This window comes from Hylaeus anthracinus, unplaced genomic scaffold, assembly GCF_026225885.1.
Source record: "Hylaeus anthracinus isolate JK02 unplaced genomic scaffold, UHH_iyHylAnth1.0_haploid 0, whole genome shotgun sequence".
NCBI lineage: Eukaryota > Metazoa > Arthropoda > Insecta > Hymenoptera > Colletidae > Hylaeus > Hylaeus anthracinus.
The window spans coordinates 25,676,156-25,693,720 of NW_026533254.1; the positions used below are offsets into that span (position 1 = coordinate 25,676,156).

General features: G+C 41.3%; 3 protein-coding genes across 10 annotated transcripts; 1 reads left to right on the forward strand and 2 right to left on the reverse strand.

Moving 5' to 3' along the window:
* Window positions 1–52: 52 nt before the first annotated feature.
* LOC128889398 (ubiquitin-fold modifier 1) lies at window positions 53–2,351 on the reverse strand. 2 transcript variants are annotated; one of them, XM_054147014.1, is made up of 4 exons: window positions 2,122–2,351; window positions 1,895–1,951; window positions 547–677; window positions 53–475 (listed from the first exon to the last, which is right to left on the reverse strand). In XM_054147014.1, the coding sequence occupies exons 1-4, from the start codon at window positions 2,124–2,126 to the stop codon at window positions 405–407; spliced, it is 264 nt and encodes an 87-aa protein (XP_054002989.1). In that variant the 5' UTR covers window positions 2,127–2,351; the 3' UTR covers window positions 53–404. The 2 variants fall into 2 exon arrangements, with proteins under 2 accessions (XP_054002989.1, XP_054002979.1); XM_054147004.1 differs by lacking the exons at window positions 53–475; window positions 1,895–1,951; window positions 2,122–2,351 and adding an exon at window positions 838–1,888 and having other exon boundaries at window positions 546–677.
* Window positions 2,352–4,170: 1,819 nt separating this feature from the next.
* LOC128889406 (zinc finger Ran-binding domain-containing protein 2) lies at window positions 4,171–8,608 on the forward strand. 6 transcript variants are annotated; one of them, XR_008460438.1, is made up of 8 exons: window positions 4,171–4,615; window positions 5,076–5,128; window positions 5,258–5,339; window positions 5,633–5,963; window positions 6,222–6,382; window positions 6,446–6,484; window positions 6,670–7,190; window positions 7,891–8,608. XR_008460438.1 is itself a non-coding variant. In XM_054147037.1 (8 exons), the coding sequence occupies exons 1-7, from the start codon at window positions 4,542–4,544 to the stop codon at window positions 6,710–6,712; spliced, it is 783 nt and encodes a 260-aa protein (XP_054003012.1). In that variant the 5' UTR covers window positions 4,171–4,541; the 3' UTR covers window positions 6,713–6,732; window positions 6,984–8,608. The 6 variants fall into 6 exon arrangements, 5 of the variants coding, with proteins under 5 accessions (XP_054003012.1, XP_054003023.1, XP_054003002.1 ...); XM_054147037.1 differs by having other exon boundaries at window positions 6,670–6,732; window positions 6,984–8,608; XM_054147048.1 differs by having other exon boundaries at window positions 6,670–6,732; window positions 6,989–8,608.
* A 260-nt stretch (window positions 8,609–8,868) lies between these two features.
* On the reverse strand, window positions 8,869–17,491 carry LOC128889295 (protein BCL9 homolog). Of its 2 annotated transcripts, none has more exons than XM_054146819.1 (7): window positions 15,984–17,491; window positions 15,384–15,622; window positions 14,998–15,283; window positions 14,091–14,449; window positions 13,410–13,872; window positions 12,768–12,939; window positions 8,869–12,685 (listed from the first exon to the last, which is right to left on the reverse strand). In XM_054146819.1, exons 1-7 carry the CDS (start codon window positions 16,267–16,269, stop codon window positions 10,816–10,818), a joined length of 3,675 nt encoding a protein of 1,224 aa, XP_054002794.1. In that variant the 5' UTR covers window positions 16,270–17,491; the 3' UTR covers window positions 8,869–10,815. The 2 variants fall into 2 exon arrangements, with proteins under 2 accessions (XP_054002794.1, XP_054002786.1); XM_054146811.1 differs by having other exon boundaries at window positions 12,768–12,975.
* Between the last annotated feature and the right edge of the window lie 74 nt (window positions 17,492–17,565).

Here is a 17,565-nt window from a genome sequence, read left to right on the forward strand (position 1 = left end):
CCCTCGTGTTATTTATATTTATTAGCAAGCGACGAGTAAATATTAAAGAACGTTCATTTAAAATCCATTTATTGATCACCAGGCGACAAGAATAATAATTTACAAAACCTTACGATAAAAATCTCAAGAATATTTCTACTTAAACGTATCGATCGCGACGAGTAACAAATTTTATAGGAAAATTAACAGTGTTACACTTATTTATGAAAATCCAACGTATTTGATAATCTCTATGTGACAAGAATAAGAATTATTTATAAAATCCTGCGAATATTTGTTGATTTAAATGTATATAAAAAAGTAGCAGTGTTGTCACACTCGTAAAGTACATCTTAGAAAATAATTTATACACAGATGCATAGTTTTAGAAAGGAATGCATTTCTTTTGTAACAACTTCTGTAAATCATCTGGCATATCCAACTCGATCTCTGGGTATTAATCTAAGTTCGGAGCCATGTTTGAGAAAAACGTTTCCTGAAATCAATTCGATTACAGCATCCATCCTGAATTCAAGTTTCCGTTACCACAAAATCTTTTATATTCACCTGCTGTTTGTTGCGGATTGATGCCTATTCCATCATCCGTGATTATCGCAGATGTGGCTGGTGAGACTTTAAATTCTTCAGCCGCAAATTTCAATACAGCAGTGAAAGGTGTATTATCTGGTACGCTGAGTCTACAATCACACGTTATACAGCGTTTACAATTTATGATAGTAAATATAATAGTAAATTACAAAATAATTAAACACCCATTTAGCATGCACACGTATCTCACTTATAATTTCTTTGATCTCGTTTCTTGATTAATAATTTGTACAAGGATTGTGCTATTACCATCCGATATCTTTCTCAATTTTATGCCAAATTGTACCATTTGGGAGCATTTTAACTAATTGCACCCTGTTGCGTATCACATCTGAAATTCCTGCGGGGCCATTTACCAATGTTTTTACTATTCTGAGAAGATGCTCGTACTCGAATTCGCAGTCCGATGTCCAATCGTTCTCGACTCGTTTCATGTGACGCGCAAAATAAAATACAGCGTCGAGAAAGTTCGTGTAAAACTCCGAATCGCTTTGAATTAATTTCCAAAGCGATTTCTTGTCTACATTTGCAAGCGCTAGACAAACATTAACGTCGTTATCGACGAGTTTGTTCGATAGCAGCTTAACGATTAATTGTTTTACTTTACTCTTGTCGTGCGAATTAACAGCTAGTCGAACAATTTTTGAATGTAAACCGTCGTCAAACATTTCGCAAATGCATTCTAAAACCTCGTGCCGATTACCATTGCCGATTGATAAGTCCCAAGACATAATTAAAGCTTCGTCCTGCATGTCGGATTCAGAGATGCCTAGGTTTCCTAACGATTGTATGACTATATTTGTACACACTCCGTTAATTACTATGCATCTAAGAAAATTGTTCAGTCTGTCGCTGCTGTAGTATTGAACATACAATTTCAAAAATTCGTCTATGACGTTGGTTGATACGGTAGCATCTTTCAGGTAGGTTTCTAACAGTTTATCGCAGGCAGTTTTTAATTCGGAAAAGGTATATACGTGTGACCTATTTTCTTCTAACCAGTGATTACGAAGATGATTTTCTAGAATGTTCTCCTTGCCTATTTCGTACGCTTTAGCGATTGTAGATTCGATAAATTGAGCGCATTGGAAGGTTTTGACAACATTTTCCGTGTCGATATCTTTGCCAAGAGTAGAATTCTCTAACAGAGCAAGGTATACATCGAACATTTTCAGTATTTCAAGAAGATTTAACTCTGACATGTTTGCATCGGAATATAAATAGAGTATTGGACGAACATTTGTCCACGTTTTTGCAATGATTACAGACAGTAAGCTAGTAAGTCGCATAGGGTTGCTGAACTTACACTTTAAATGGCAGTTTTGGATCGGAAGTAAGAGTTATTTTAAAAGTAACTTTGGACCTGTAACAAATTAATATTTTCATCGTCAATTGTTGATAAACATAGTCCAGCCTAATTGTAAATATTATGGAAACATATGTTTACTGAAATGTGTATACATATCAAGGTATGTTGATTATATATTGTTTCTTTATTACGTAAAACAAATTGTTGTTGGACAGAATACGTACGCCATACTTTGTTAATAACGTTCCGTTTAAAAATTATGTCGCTTGTACGACAGACACAAATAACTTAAAGCTAACCTCAACAGAATGTGACAATGACAGACTTTATCACTGATAACCACATGCTCTCGCTCAATTCATGGACACAAAAATGTCTGTCCATCTAGCGGTGAACAAGGCAGAACTAATTTTTCAATGATATGCTTTTTTAATACTTATTAACCCTCGTAATATCTGATTTACCTTATAATTAACTTGAAATCAAATTAAATAATAAGTGTATAAATTAATAAAAGGATTATCGCACGTGTAATTATGTCAAATTTATAATTGATTTTACGATCCGATAGTGGCGCCATCGGTGGGAAAACGCCCAAGTTTGTAGTGAAAGTAGTTCCCACAGTTTCTGTAAGGTGGCACCACAGAAACCTTTTAATCAATGTTTCTTTATTTCTCATAAACCCGTAATTATTACGATTTCTTGCTTGATAAAGCTCCAATATATTAAGTAGTACGTGAATTTACCATTTGTATGAATAATTGTTTAATTTAGAACTAATTAGCCCTGCTTCGCTAAGCTTCGCCATCTAGTGTCGATAGGGGAAACTATCTTCCCTACAAGCTTCGACGTTTTTCCGTCGATGGCGCCACTAATTAAAGGGTCGATAATTATAGCTGCATTGAATAACTTATTCATTGGAATGATAAATGTTACATTTTAATATTACATTGTAGTACTATACAACAACGAATAGTATTAATTAGGCATTTATGAAGAATAAAATATAATTGACTAAACGGTATTCGTGGCGCTATCTGGCGGTAGTAGTATGAACTACATTCTCTACAAACTTGCGCGTTTTCCCACCGATGGCGCTACTGTCGCGAGAAACACTGGGATAGTTCAGCGGCACAAAACCACGTAATAACTCATAGCAACTACACAATTTTACATTTTGGTATCAGTAGAACATCATATGGGAAGAGGTGGCACGAGGAATATATGGTACGTATTAAATTTTGGCCAAATTTTACTCCTGGTATCAGGAGCACATGATATGCGAAGAGGTGGCACGAGAAGAATATGGTACGTATCGAATTTTTGTCATAATTTTACTCTTGGTATCAGGTGAATATGATATACGAGGAGGTGGCACGAGGAGAATATGGTACGTATCGAATTTTTGTCAAAATTTTACTCCTGGTATCAGGAAACCATCATATGGTAAGAGGTGGCACGTTAGCGCCTAAAAGCAGGCAACCCGCCCGACATATCTGTAAGTATAGGTTGCTTAATTCAAGGGGCACATTTTCGGTACATTTCGGAATTCTGGTCGATTTTACATTTTGGTATCAGGAGCACATGATGTGCGAAGAGGTGGCACGTTTGCGCCTACGGACAGGCAACCGGTCGACATGTCTGTCAGTACAGGTTGCCTAATTCAAGGGGCTTAGTTTTGGTACGTATTTTGGTATCAGGAGAACATCATATGGTAAGAGGTGGCACGTGGAATCTGTGGTTTTTATCCTATTCTGGCTTGAAGTTTATATTTCTTTGTCGTTGTAATTCTGGCTTTATACTGACCTTTTTTATCAGGATCACAGAATGAGAGAGGATGTGGCCAAGAAATAAAGGGAAATGGAGGGAAATAAATGGTAAATGTGTCAGGAAATGGGGCAATATTAATGGGAAATGTATCAGGAAATGAAGGGAAATTGCAGGGAATTGTGTCAGGAAATGAAGGGAAATGTCACAGGAAATGAAGGGAAATGAAGGGGAAATGTGTCAGGAAATGAAGGGAAATTGAAGGGAAATGTGTCAAGAAATGAAGGGAAATTGCAAGGAAATTGAAGGGAAATTTGTCAGTCAATGCTGCAGTCAATGGGCGATAGCTGTGGGGAAACAGTTTGCTGAACTTGGCTGAACTACTCTTCGACCATTGGTCAAATCCTGTCACAGATATGGAATTTTTGCTATAGTTTTCGAACTCGACGAATGCGCATTTGCTTCGAGTCTCATTTTTTGTACAGAGATGTTGGTTACGCTCCGCTCAGTCTTGCTCAGTCTATGAACTATGAAGCTTGAGCGTGCTTGAGCGGTCCATGTACTTCATGGTCGAAGGCTGTGATTGTGCCGTTAATGTCGCACTTATAGCGTACTGCACTCCATAGTTTCGATGCATCAATTTGTACCCGCGACTAATGCGATAGCTGGTAGCGCTTATAACACGTTCTAAAGAGCAGCACGCCGAAAGATCGCGAGAGAAAATCATTCTTTTTTCACGCGACACCTGCGTTAGAATAAGTAACGTCATCGTAAAGGTTAGACACGCTAAAAAGGAACGTCCAGCTGAGAATCAAATGCAAGTACGATTGAAATAGTCGGTCGAGTTTACTTGCAGCCGATAAGAACCGAACGCAAAATGGATAATAGTAAAGTAGACGAGGATAGTCAACGTAGCGTTAATGACGGGGACTGGATTTGCCCCGATTCTCAGTACGTAATTACACGATAACGTCTCGTACAATATCACGTAGCTTTTTCTTCCTGTTAGACCATGTTTATATGTTACGATTAAATTTTGTACACAACAGGCTACTTGTCGTTGACCTCTCTATGTCGATATAACTATTATTTGGTAAATAATAACAAACGGGTTATAACACGATCGCAATCATCGATTATTAAACGAGTCGATTAGAATACGAATAGTATTTAAATAGTACACCTTGAAATTTGATTTGTTTTCATTGTGACATTCATGGTATTCAAGGTTCAAAGGAAAGTTATATTATAGTTATATAAATCTTGGATATCAAAGAAAATCCATTGGAATAATATATCATTGAATGAGAATTACAATAAAGAAATTAAAGTGGGCTCGTTAGAAAATTGTTCAGTCGTTGCTATGGCAGTTCTTATATCCGAGACGCATTAAAAGTATTTAATCTTTCAGGTGTGCCAATGTAAATTTTGCAAGACGAAACTCTTGTAATCGATGCGGAAAAGGTATATAACATTTGATACGGTAATGTATGAAACAGTTTTTTAATAAGTAAACGAATGTTACCATAGTTTTATAGCTGTGTAATTTTATCCGTGCGTGTACATCCGTTAACAAAGTATATTCTCGCGCAGACAGAGGAGAATGTCCTAAGAAAAAGAAATTAGGACAAGAAATTGGAAAAGCGGCAGCGGAAAAAAGTAGGGGATTGTTCAGGTATATACCACTATTAATTTCCAGTATATTGTACATTTCTGTTGAATATATACAAAACTAACATAAATCGGTCGGCGACAAGGTGAGTAAACGATTCTGTAAATCAACAATGGCATTTACTTGTTTTTTAAAAAGGTAAAAGTACGTCGACAGTCGTGTAAGCGCGGTTTGATTTTATCCTACGTTACCAAAGATTAAGTAACTCGACGTAAAAATCAATTTAAACCACGCTTTTACGACTGGTTGCTTGTTTTTTTAATGACTCCGCGTTAAATCTTCCCTTCGCGTTCTAGTGCCGACGATTGGCAATGTAGCAAGTGTGGAAACGTGAACTGGGCGCGCAGACAGCAATGTAACATGTGTAACGCGCCCAAGTTCGGGGAAATCGAGGAACGTACAGGGTACGGAGGAGGATACAACGACCGAGGGGTAGTCGAATATAAAGAAAGAAGAGACGACGACGACGAGTACGACGAATTCGGACGCCGCAGGAAGAAACGGAGACTCGAAAATCGCTCGGACGACGATTCCAAAGACTCTAGGTATAGCAGTCCGCCGCGTAACAAATCGAAAGACGAGGACGAAAGGGACGCGGTTGTCGAAGAGGAGAGACACGAGGAAAATGTAATTATATGGAAATTAAGCACAGCGTGAATTAAACGAGCATAGTTTAACTTTGTTCCGTGTTGAACCTCGGAACTTTGTTAACGATTTGTTTTTAACGAGAGGATTCGTGATTACTTGTGAAATTAAAAATTAATCACAGCATCATCGAAAGATCATTGAAACATTGGCCTTTGTGAATAAGAGTAAAGTTAAAATATGTTTGCGCGGCTGTTTACTTATTTTTGTTGTCGGAATTCCTGTAATTCCGAATTCTAGGCGGAAGTAGAAGAAGAAGAAGGCGATGCAGAAGGTGAAGAGGCGGTGGACGAGGAAGAGGAGGAGGAGGAGGAGGAGGAGGAGGACGAGGAGGACGAAGAAGACGGGGACTTATCCAAATACGATCTTAGCGAGTGGGACGATTTTGCGCTAAAGAAAAAGTAAATTTTCACACGATTGTTATTTTTTTTATAATTAGTATATTACACACTCTTAATTTTCAGTACAAATGGGAGCACTGCGTCCTCGGAAGAGCAATCAAGGTAATAGCGATAGTAAAGTAAAATAAAAAAGAAAAGAAAAAAAGAACTATACAATTGTGGAGAAGTTTTGCTGACATAGTTAATGATAATTTTTATTATTATTAAACGATTCGAAGAAGTATAAGTACTTAGTCGGTGAGAAAAGTGTTGACAAATGTTTCTACACAATCGTAACGTTTTTACAGAGATAGAGACGACTGGCGCGATTCGGGAACATCCAGTCATTGAGATGCTTCGCAGAAGGAAAGGTTTGACTTGGGTTTCGGGTATAAAATTGATTGCGATGAATGAATTTTTGCAGTATCGTAACGCGATTGCCGAACGATACTTTGTTTGCTTTGCTTTGCGCCGTTTAGAAAGTACTCTATTCGTATTCTATTATAGACCAGTAGACGTTAGATTATAATGGCATGGTCAAAGAGGAAGATACATAGACTTAGAAAAAACCCGATGGGGGGATGAAAGTATAATCGCTTGTTAAATAAATGATTTTTTACAGGTGAGAGGAAATTCCAAGAGCGAATAAATAATTGCTCGGCGAACTAAGAGATGTACACAACGCAACAAATTTAGTGATTTAGTGAGCACCTTTGGATAAAGTGATGGACAATATATGACTTATTGCAAAGGGGAATCGATTAACGATAAGCTTTACATTTGTGATCGAACTCGTAGCTTCGTTGAGTCTATGGATGGAGAGTGAAATGTAGGTTGCCTATTTGCGCGATATCGTCCTAAATATTGCATAGTAATTACGGAATATTTCCGTAAAGATACTAGGCGCATGCATTGTTTCGCTAGTTAAAGTAAAGAAAGAAAAGAAAAAAAAGAGAGAGAGAAAAGAAAAAGGAAACACTGAGAAAAGAAAAAAAGATAGGAAAATCTGTAATTCTAATATAACTCTATGGACGACGTTACACGACTCGTTGTAATAGCTGCATTACGAATTCGTAGAAGAAATCTTATTTCTAACTAATTCAAACGTATAAAGTCTCCGTGAAAGCTCTCTATCATTGCCACATCTTAAAACTTCTAATTACGTTATCACAAACGCACGACGCTCTCTCGTATCCACACGTCTCACGATTCGCTTCGATATTGCCTCAAAGAGCTGCTTCGAAAACAAGACTTTCTTTTTCTTCTTCTTCTTCTTTTTTTTTTTTTTTAATTTTTTAGTTCTCTCGTACTCTTTGTTTCTCTCGCCACGCGAATCACTTTCTCTCTCGCTCGCTTTCTTTCTCTTCCATGCGCGACAACTAACGATTAAACGAAACCGTAAATGTAGTATTTAAAAAAAAAAAAAAAGAAAAAAGGAATCATTCCCTAATGAATACAGATATGTCTTTGACGTCTTCGGAATGAAGAGAAAAAGGATACATTTTTTTTTCTTGCTTTGACTATCACAGATCCGAGTAAGCTGGAAGCAGCAGCCTGCTTTTTGTAATTGAAAAGATTCGTGGCATTGAGATTTTGTTTCGCCGTGTCGGAAGCCTGCTGCGCGCGTTTTTTAGACCCCCGTCAGGCGAAAAAGTAAAACGTATCAAAAAAACTCCGACGACCCGCCTCTCAGATACCCCGCTACGAAAAAAACCCATTTATTCGATCAATTCTTGATACTGACTTCTTGTAAATATCTTTATTTTTCATTTATAATAAAAATCATTCATCAACAACATAATTGTTCTTAGTCAATTATTCTTCTTTCTTCTTATTATCGTTAAACTACGTGGGGGTGTTTGGGATGGGTGGGTGAGGGATAAAGGGGTCATGATTATGCACAGTTTGTTGGTCACGAGGGAACGGTGAGAGGGGTGGAGGTGAAGGGACGGGCGATACTGCAAGGAGTATGTTGCAACAGGTATATATAATATATATAATATATATATATATATAATATGTATATCGTATATATGTACAATTATGAATTTGAGCTTGCTTGACTGCGTTTCTTTTTTTTTTTTTTCTTTCTTTTAAGTATTTAGTGATAAAGAGGAAGGATGATGAATTATGTTCACCGGCGTATATCCATTTCGCGTCGCTCCTTCGAAATACTTCGTTAATTCTCGCACAATTACTTTATCACGAGCAATTGTTTGAACAATAAAGGAAGATGAGGGTACAGTACATATATCCGCCTGTTTACTTTCCCTTGTTTTTTTCTTCTTCTTTAATCGGTTTCTTTTTTTTCTCTCTTTTTTTTTTTTAAATCATCCACGAGTCTCTCGGCAACGGTTGTATTCGTGCGTTTTCTATTCCTTCGTTTCGGTTTCGCTACCGTTAATTCCGATCGACGAAATAACGATCGCTATCGAAAACAAACAAAAAAAGGGTCAGATTTTACATCGGTATTTACACGATTTTTTTCGGTTTTTTTTCTCCCCCCCCTCGTTTCGTAAAAGTCTCGAATTTACTTGGAGAGAATTCTGATACGAAAAAGAAATCGATTCGGAACAGATCCAACGGGCGCGGGGACGTTGTTAAAAAGGGAGCCACGGACCGTAACGATTTATCGTGCAGACTCGTACAAATTTCGATTCGTAACAACGATCAACGATTATTCCAGAGTGTTGTCGAGTTGAGAGCAAACACATGTCTACCTTACATTAATACAAAATGTAATTACGTATTTAACGACGACATCTACGAAGATTTATTCTCGAAATCTGACGAAATAATTATGTTGCAAGTTAGGTAGAAATTTTGTTAGTCGATCCCACCGATAGTCGAATGAATTTTTTAAGCGAGCAGAGAATTATAGATCATCTCGTATTGGAAACACGATAATTCAGTGAACTTTTGCCTAAACAGTGCTGGCTTTGAAATGCCAAGTTCACTTTTTACAGATTTTAAATTCAATTGCGTTCAACCCTTTCGCACCTGACTTTCGTAACCTAAAATTATTACGTATTTGTACATGTATTTCGCACTATACATTTTACAATTTCTTCAGAACTTTAAAAAAAAATTGTCAGCGAAAGCAAGAAGAATGTTCGCTGGGTCAGCCAAGTAAAACACATTCTATCGTGTTTACAGTACAAAATACTCCCATCGCACAGCATTCGTTCGAATAACGATCAGCGACACGTCGTCGAATAAACTTTTATCCAGATAAAGATTTATTCGTTATTCGTTATCCGCGCGAAAATGTACCAGATCCCTCTGGACGTGTATTCGTTATAAAATATTTGTTAAATTTCTTACTTAAAAAAAGTATTTGTAAAAAGTATTCGTAAAAAGTATTCGTACAGCGTCCCATTTCGAATAAATGGTTCCTGTACGAATATTTAATACACTGACTGTAAATGTACAGAAATAATGTATTCGTAAACAGTTTCGACTTTTAAATGTTTTCAACTCGTCGTTGATAAAGGATAATTCAATGGTCGATGAACTCTTTGCAACAGAAGCGAAGGTCACCTGAAAAATGTCCGTTCGATGATCATCATCGGTGACCACTTTAACAATTTATTACATTCGAAACGAGCAAAATTCTCGTCTAGATCAAAAGCTCAAATAACGAATAAAATACACACACAACTGTTTATTCATTCCTCGTTGAATAAAAATTCGAATTTTAATTACACAATAAAATATTTCACAATGAACAAATAAAACATTTAACTATTCTGAATAAACGTCGCGATTAAATTGCTATACGTTGTTTTTATTCGTCATTTGATATTCCGAGGAAAATTTTGCTCGACTCGGAACCAGCTAGTATGAAAATTGCTTGCTCGAGTCTAGCGATCCTCTAGGTCGTCCGGATCTTCCGGATCCTAGAGGATCGCTCCTCGAGTTCTCGTGCCGCAAAGAGCCAACGATAAATGTAATCCGACGACCTGTTACGCTCAACAATGATCGCTGATACGTTTGTAAAATAGTTTAACTTATCGCAGGATAAATCGTTCGAGCCGCGGGCCCCGTGAACGTCGATTAAACGAACCAAAGACGCTTATCGGTTGTAACACGTACGTAAACAACACCGTAAATAAAGAATTGAACGAGAAAAGCGTCTCGTTACACGCCAGTTGCTGCAACCATTACGGTAAAACGGTTACGGTATAATTATTCTTGATAATTATCATCACATCAACATTAGAACCTTAACAAATTCGACATACTCTCTGTCCTTTACAAGATCGCTTAATTTAATAATAAAGTGTACACTCTCCAGAAATATTCCCGGGATACTTGGTGAATCGGATCAAGCTCCGGTCCCCGGGTACGAACGCAATCGTCGAAAGGACACCGCGAAAGGCCACCACGATCGTAATCATCGCCGTTACGATATATCGTTATCTATCTCTTCCCTGGATCGAGCAAACGTGTTTTTATTTGGGCATGAAGAACTGCTGATGCGAATGCGAGTTCGGCGGCGGATGTAAATTAGGATGCGGCGGCCCGCTGCCCCTCGTCCCGGTGGCGTACAGTTGTTGCTGGAAGTTGTGGAATTGTTGAGCGTAGTTCGGGTCCGACATGCTTGGCCCGCTACCGACGAACGGGCTGTTTTTGAAATTACTAGTAGCACCACCCATGCTCGGCGGTAGCGGTTGAGTCGCCTCGGGAGGGGGACCAAGGCCCATCGGGCTCCCTTTGCTGCCGGACACGTACATGCCGGGGTTGGGTTGGTTGGGCACCTGCGACACCATGTCGGGCGGGAAGACTTTATCTGGATCCATCGAGCTGCCTGGAAAGACGCCGCCGCCAACCATGTGCTGCATTCGCATCAAATTAGGCTGCGGTCTCATGTTGCCTACCGGTCTCATAGACGGATGCACGCCGACCGACGGGTTCATCGATTGCCCGTCCATCCTCGGCGAGCCGCCCATCCCGGGTAGCCCGCCGCTCATGTTCGACGGCATGCCGCCGTGAGGGCCCATGCTATTTGGTACGCAACCGTTCGGGAAGTACTGAAGATTTACAGAGGGTGTGGCCATCTTCGACTCTAAATTAGACAAGGGATTCGTGAATCGTTGAAGGAAGTCCAGGCTGGGCGGCCCTCTGGGCGTGTGCCCGACGTTCGGCCTCGCTGGCAAGTATTGTATCGTGTTCGGAGCGCTGGGTTTCACTTGAACGTTCGCCCCGTTGTACGGGCTGGGACCGGTTAGATGTCCCGTCATTAATCTCGGCGGTGGCGCGTGAGGATCGCCACCCGGGTACGCACCGCCGGCGTTACCCGAATGGCCGGTCATCATACCGTGGCCCATAATTGGATGCCCCATTTTACTAGGCACGCCGGGGCTCCCCGTGTGAGACGTCGTGGGACTGTAGCTGGTCGGTGGTCCCGCTAGGCCCATGCACATCCCTCCCACTTCGCCCGGCTCGCTGCTCGGACCGCCCATGTGACAGCTTCCGTTCATCTCGGCGCTCATTTGCATCATGTGCATCCCGTGGGGGTTGCCGAATTGCATCATCCCGGTGTTCCCAGTGTGGATGGGTCCCTCGTTGCCCAACGAATTGCTGGCCGCCGTGTTGGTCAGCTGCTGGCTCATCTGAGCCAAGGAAGTTATGGGATCAAAGTGATTTGTACTCATGGCGGTCAAACTGCCGAGTCGCCCTCCGATATTGTTGGGATTAAGAGGCACATTGTCTGAAGGTTGACTCACGTTTATGGATGGCCTACCGCAGGGGAAGGAGGCGCCTGGACCTAACGAAGGTACTACCGTTGGGTTTCCGGAATTATTTGGATTCACTACGGATGACTGTTGTTGTTGCTGTTGCTGCTGCTGCTGCTGTTGTTGTTGCTGCTGCTGTTGCTGTTGCTGCTGCTGCTGCTGTTGTTGTTGCTGCTGCTGCTGCTGTTGCTGCTGCTGTTGCTGTTGAGATTGAGTTTGCTGCTGTTGACTTTCCTTTATCGACGGCGGAGACGTATCAGGTTTCATAGTAGGTGACGCTGGCACTGTTCTCGGAGGACCCATACTATCTGGCATGTTCGTACTATGCGACGCGGGACTACTTTGCGCACTCGCACTTGATTTATTCCCAGGTTTACCGGAATCCACCGGAGTGTGCGGAGCTCCATTGCCGGGCGTGTGCGGCGTGTGAGGAGTATGCGGACTGTGCAACGAACCTGTAAAGCCACGGTTCATGCTGTCCATCTGAACCGGACTCGCACCCTCCGACCTAGCTGGAAACTGATTGCTGCTGTCCAAGCTTCCTGGCAGAATTCTGTTGGGTATCTCCGTGTTGCTGCCAGCGTTCCTAAACGTACAAGTAAACACCAACGTGGTAATTAGGTAACTAGGTAATTACCAAACAAAAATTAGCTTATTAGATTACTCACGTGGACAAGTTGCCATCCTTTAGACTCGTATTGGGCTGCTTTTGTATAGTCAATTCCTGGCCTTCGAACGTGTTGAGATACTGGATCTGTTGAGGACTCGGCACCGGCATCAGGTTCGCTTCTTTCACGCCTGCCGCGTTCACAGCTCCGGTATGCTGTTGCTTTTGCTGGGCTAAGGATTGCAGCGTGCGGCAAAACATACCATCCACTATGTTGTAACATATAACACGATCAATTCACCGCGCAACATTTAAGCAGTGAACTTTTAAAATATACTATACAGTAGTGCGATAACCATTGTTACTCGGTATAGAGATCCTTCGAGCGCAACTTGACGCAAATTTATTATTCAATGTACGAAACAGCTCTTATTAAGTAATCCAGGTAGAACAACGAGTTCGTTCAAGAAGTTTTAGTATCTTAGCTCTTACTTCTTAGTTATTAGTTCTAATACTTTTAGTCTGTATAAAAATAAGGATATGGAAAATAAATATTCATCTATAATAGAGAACCATTCAATTACAAAACACGTTTCTCTTCAGGTTCCAATTAACCCACGACGTTCCTCTGAACAAACTCGTGCTCGAACTCGTGCTCGAACCAAATGTATCGTGCGAACGATCGCCGTATCTCGCGACTTACCGTTCGGTGGTTGACTGGGAGGGTAGTCCAAAGAAGAATCCTTTTGAGTAGCCGGTCCGCTGGGACTGAGCGTCGAGATGTGCGAGTGAGAGACCGGCGTGCCGGGGTTGCTGTGGTTCAGTCTCGTCGTAGACACGGCCGACGCGTTTCCGACCGTTGGATTCGGGGAATCTTGACTGGTCGGACTCTGTCCTGGTAGATGACTCGATCTCTGATTGCTGAGTTGAAATTGTCTGTTGCAGTCCGCGGGCGAGTTCAGCGCCGAACTCGCGCGAGGCGACGGTAACGACAAATTGCTAGTCGGGTTGTTAGGCGAGGATGGATTCGGACTTTGTATCGCGATTGGCACGCTCGCGGATCGGGTCGTTTGATGATACGGCGGTGGTGGTCCTTGACTACGCGGAACTCCGACCATACCGGCGCCGCGTAACGGAACGCCGGCACCGGGACTTCCTACGCTGGCCTGTAAAAGTTTGATTAACGTTACGACTGTAGACAAACGTAGATAATACGTTGTTTGTAAAGTTTAGAAATCGGTGATTTAAAGCATTACATTTCGCCATATTATTCTACGCAAAAGTTTGATTAACGTTACGACTGTAAACAAACGTAGACAATACGTTGTTCGTAAAGTTCAGAAATCGGTGATTCAAAGCGTTATATTTCACCATATTATTCTACCTTGTTCTTTCCATCTAAAAATTGATGCTGTAATTTATGCCAATCCATGGTCGGAGGGCACTGAGTTGGTACAACCGAAGGAACGTTTGTCGGAGGACAGGAGGACACCGCTGTCCCTTGCGTCGCGTCCAACGGGTTGGTAGGTTCTTCTTTGTGTTCAGGAAACAACATCATTTGCATTTTCCTTATGGTCGCTAATTGAACTTCTCTATGTTGTCTTTGTTGCGGGGTTAGATTTTCGTCGGGGACTTTGACGCCTTGCAGCGACGGTTGCAAACTGCCTGGACCTGGGCTGGTGGTGCCTCCTAATAAATTGGGACTGTGACCCATCGCGGTACTACTAGGAGGCTGTGGATTTGCTGTAATAAAGAATATACATAAAAATATATACAGTAAGTATAGTATTGGGTTGTCCGGAAAGTTCATGCCTACTTTTAAGAAAAATTCAAAGACATATTTGAATATTGATGCATATTTATTGAATTATATATGTACCATTTTGTTCCACAACCTTTGCACCTTTTAAGGAGTGTACACATGTTATTTGTTTTCAGCTATTCTGACATATTAAGACCTGTACCGCCTACTAAAAATCGGCATGGACTTTCCAGATAGCCCAATATATATAAAAAGAAAAGTGCTTTAAAGCAAATTAACTGCGCAAGTATTAGGTTGTCCCAAAAGTTTCATTCGTTTTATTAATAAGTAATACATACACAATATTTGATGTCTAATGTTACATTATTGAATTGCGTACGATTCATTTTGCTCCATTACTGTTACAACGTCAACATCTAAGAAATTAGATTGTCTATTTCTATAAACACTGTCACACAAAATAATTGAGTGCAAATTACGAAAGAAAGTTTTGGAACAACCTAATATAATACGCGAATACGAATATTACCTGGATTACCAGGTGAGCTCGGTACAAGGCAAGGCACGTCTATATTTGCATCGTCTAGCGACGGTTCGGAGTTACCGAGAGAGTTACCGCCGTTTATATTCCTCAAATTGGGTTGTTCGTTCCAGAATGGAGGAGCGTTGGGGTCCAAAGCTGGTAGATCGGGTGGTTGTTCGGTCGGAAAGGTGTTATTCGCGCCTCCTTGATGACCTTTCTGTTTCATCATCGCGAGATTATTCAACCATTGCGCGGGATTTTGACGAAACTGGTTCACTTTATTCGGATGTTTCTAGAACGATAGCGTCGTAAATATTATAATAAATATTATTACAAATGCGTATTCGACCAACGTCGTGTTTATTTAAACGATAGTTGGGGAATATACGTACCTCTAAATATTTCTTAGTGCCCGGTTGCGCGCAATGATAAGCAATAATCGACGGGTATTGCCCTTGCAACACTGCATCCGCGCCTTTGTTTGCTAACGTCGTAGAAAATACAAAAATCTGACTCTGTTGTTGCATATATTGAGCTTCGCCGCTTCCTGTACTAGTTCCCATTTGTTTGCCGAGAACATTACTAACTAATGGCTGAATTCCATCCGCGGTTATTACGTTGCCACTACAATCTAGAATAAAAGAAACTATGTAAGCGATTATGTTGGAATTATTAGAACCAAAGTAATCGAACGTAACTGTACTGTCTTTCGTCCTCTAATCTTTCACCTTAAGAGTATAAAATCAACAAGGAAAGTTCCTTGAATTAAAGGTACTAATTGTTAGCAAGTTTTCAAATCGCATTAGCTAAAAATAAAAAAGAAAGAAAAGGAAATGTTTCCTTTAAAGGGAAAAAAGGAAGATTGTTACTTTTAATTTAAGAAAGTTCACTAATTAACTTTATACTCTGCTCGTTATTTACTAGAGGGAATAAATGTTACGATTTGATAATAATCCAATTTAACTTGCCCCGTAAAAGGAACCTATCCATACCAGGTAAATCGTCCGCGGGATTGTTATGATCTCCTTCTTGCTTCACAGAGTTCAGAATCGGTTGGTTCGCGTTACTGTTTTGATTTTCCCCTGGCAGCGTACCGTCTCCATTGGAAGGATCCAGGCAGGGATCCCTGGTGCACTCGGTTGTATCCTCACCAGTGGTATCATCATTGTTACTTCCGGTACCTTCCTCCTTGATCTTCACCGGATCCGTATCGGGCTCTTCTTTGACAACAGTGGTAGGCACGCAACTCGGTTCGCTGGGCTTCTTTTCTGTTTTCATGTTTGAAGCTTCGATTCGAAGGAGGATTATCCTGTCAGACCTTGGTCGTGTGGACGAGAATCAGACGCATGGCCACTATGCTCAGAGCAACGATGCATAGAGAATCGTTGAGGTTAACAACGAGTGAAACTTATCGTCCTGCCGGTGGCCGAACGTGCCCTTAGAGAACGTCGCGCGATCCCGTTCTCGTGGAAGGCATGTCCCGCGGTTCTGTTATTTCCCCGATGGTAAACGTTCTGGCGACCCGTCGGTCTCGCACGTTTTCAGTCATTTAATCGCGGCCCAACGAACGGATTCCCACGCATGGAGGAATCGCGGTTGTCAGCGGGCGATACAGGAACACGGTAACAGAGACCAACACCACGAAGGTATCGGGAACCGATGGAAAAATATACGAAATGTCAGCCCCGTCTCCGCGGCGAGCACATAGTCGCGCCTCCGGCTCTAATGTCCCACGGAACACCACGTTCTAACCGCGTTAACATCCAAAACATAGAACACGGGGGTCCCGACGCACGCTGCACTCAAATTTCCTTGCCATTCGCGAGCATTGTTCTCCTGAAACTTTATTTGTCACTTCATGGTCGCTTTGATTATTTATTTCTTTTACGCACGGCTGCCAACCGCCCGTCGAAAGTTAGACATCGTTTTAACGCGCCTCGGGACGACAAGGAAGCGTTCATGCGACCGTCAGCGAACGGGAGAAAGACGGAAAAGAAGAGCGCACCCAGGCGTACTTGACTCGTTCCCTTACACTCGATCGCCCGCAGGGTTACTATTTTTGGTCTTTCTTTGCTCGTATTTTCACCATTCTTTCGCACCTTTTATCGCCGTGTATCCCCCGCGTTACCGTACGCATACCTTTGTCCGTTCCCTTGGTCAAACACGGACTTATATATTCCACCGGGCGATATCTCCCTAGGACGGGGGGCCGCGCATTTATTTTACACAGAATCAAAACTCTGTGAAATTAAATTTGGAATAAGCGAGGGCAGGGACGGAGCGCGGCGCACCGGTGCCCCGGCTTCATTTTTTCGATCTTTCGTTACCTTTTTTTCTTTTTCTTTTTGGAAACAGGGGCGAATTTATCCGCGAGAAGCCCTAAGTTCGGGCTCCCGACATCTACAATCATCTTCTTACTTTCTTATTTATTTCACTTTTTCCAATTAGTCGAAAGCGTGTAAGTTTTCTTTTCGAATTTTTCCAATTGTAGTTCATGATGTATTTTATTTTATTACTCATTACTGACTGTAAATGTAGAACCTCTACTATCAGGGCTGAAAGTTACGAATCAAG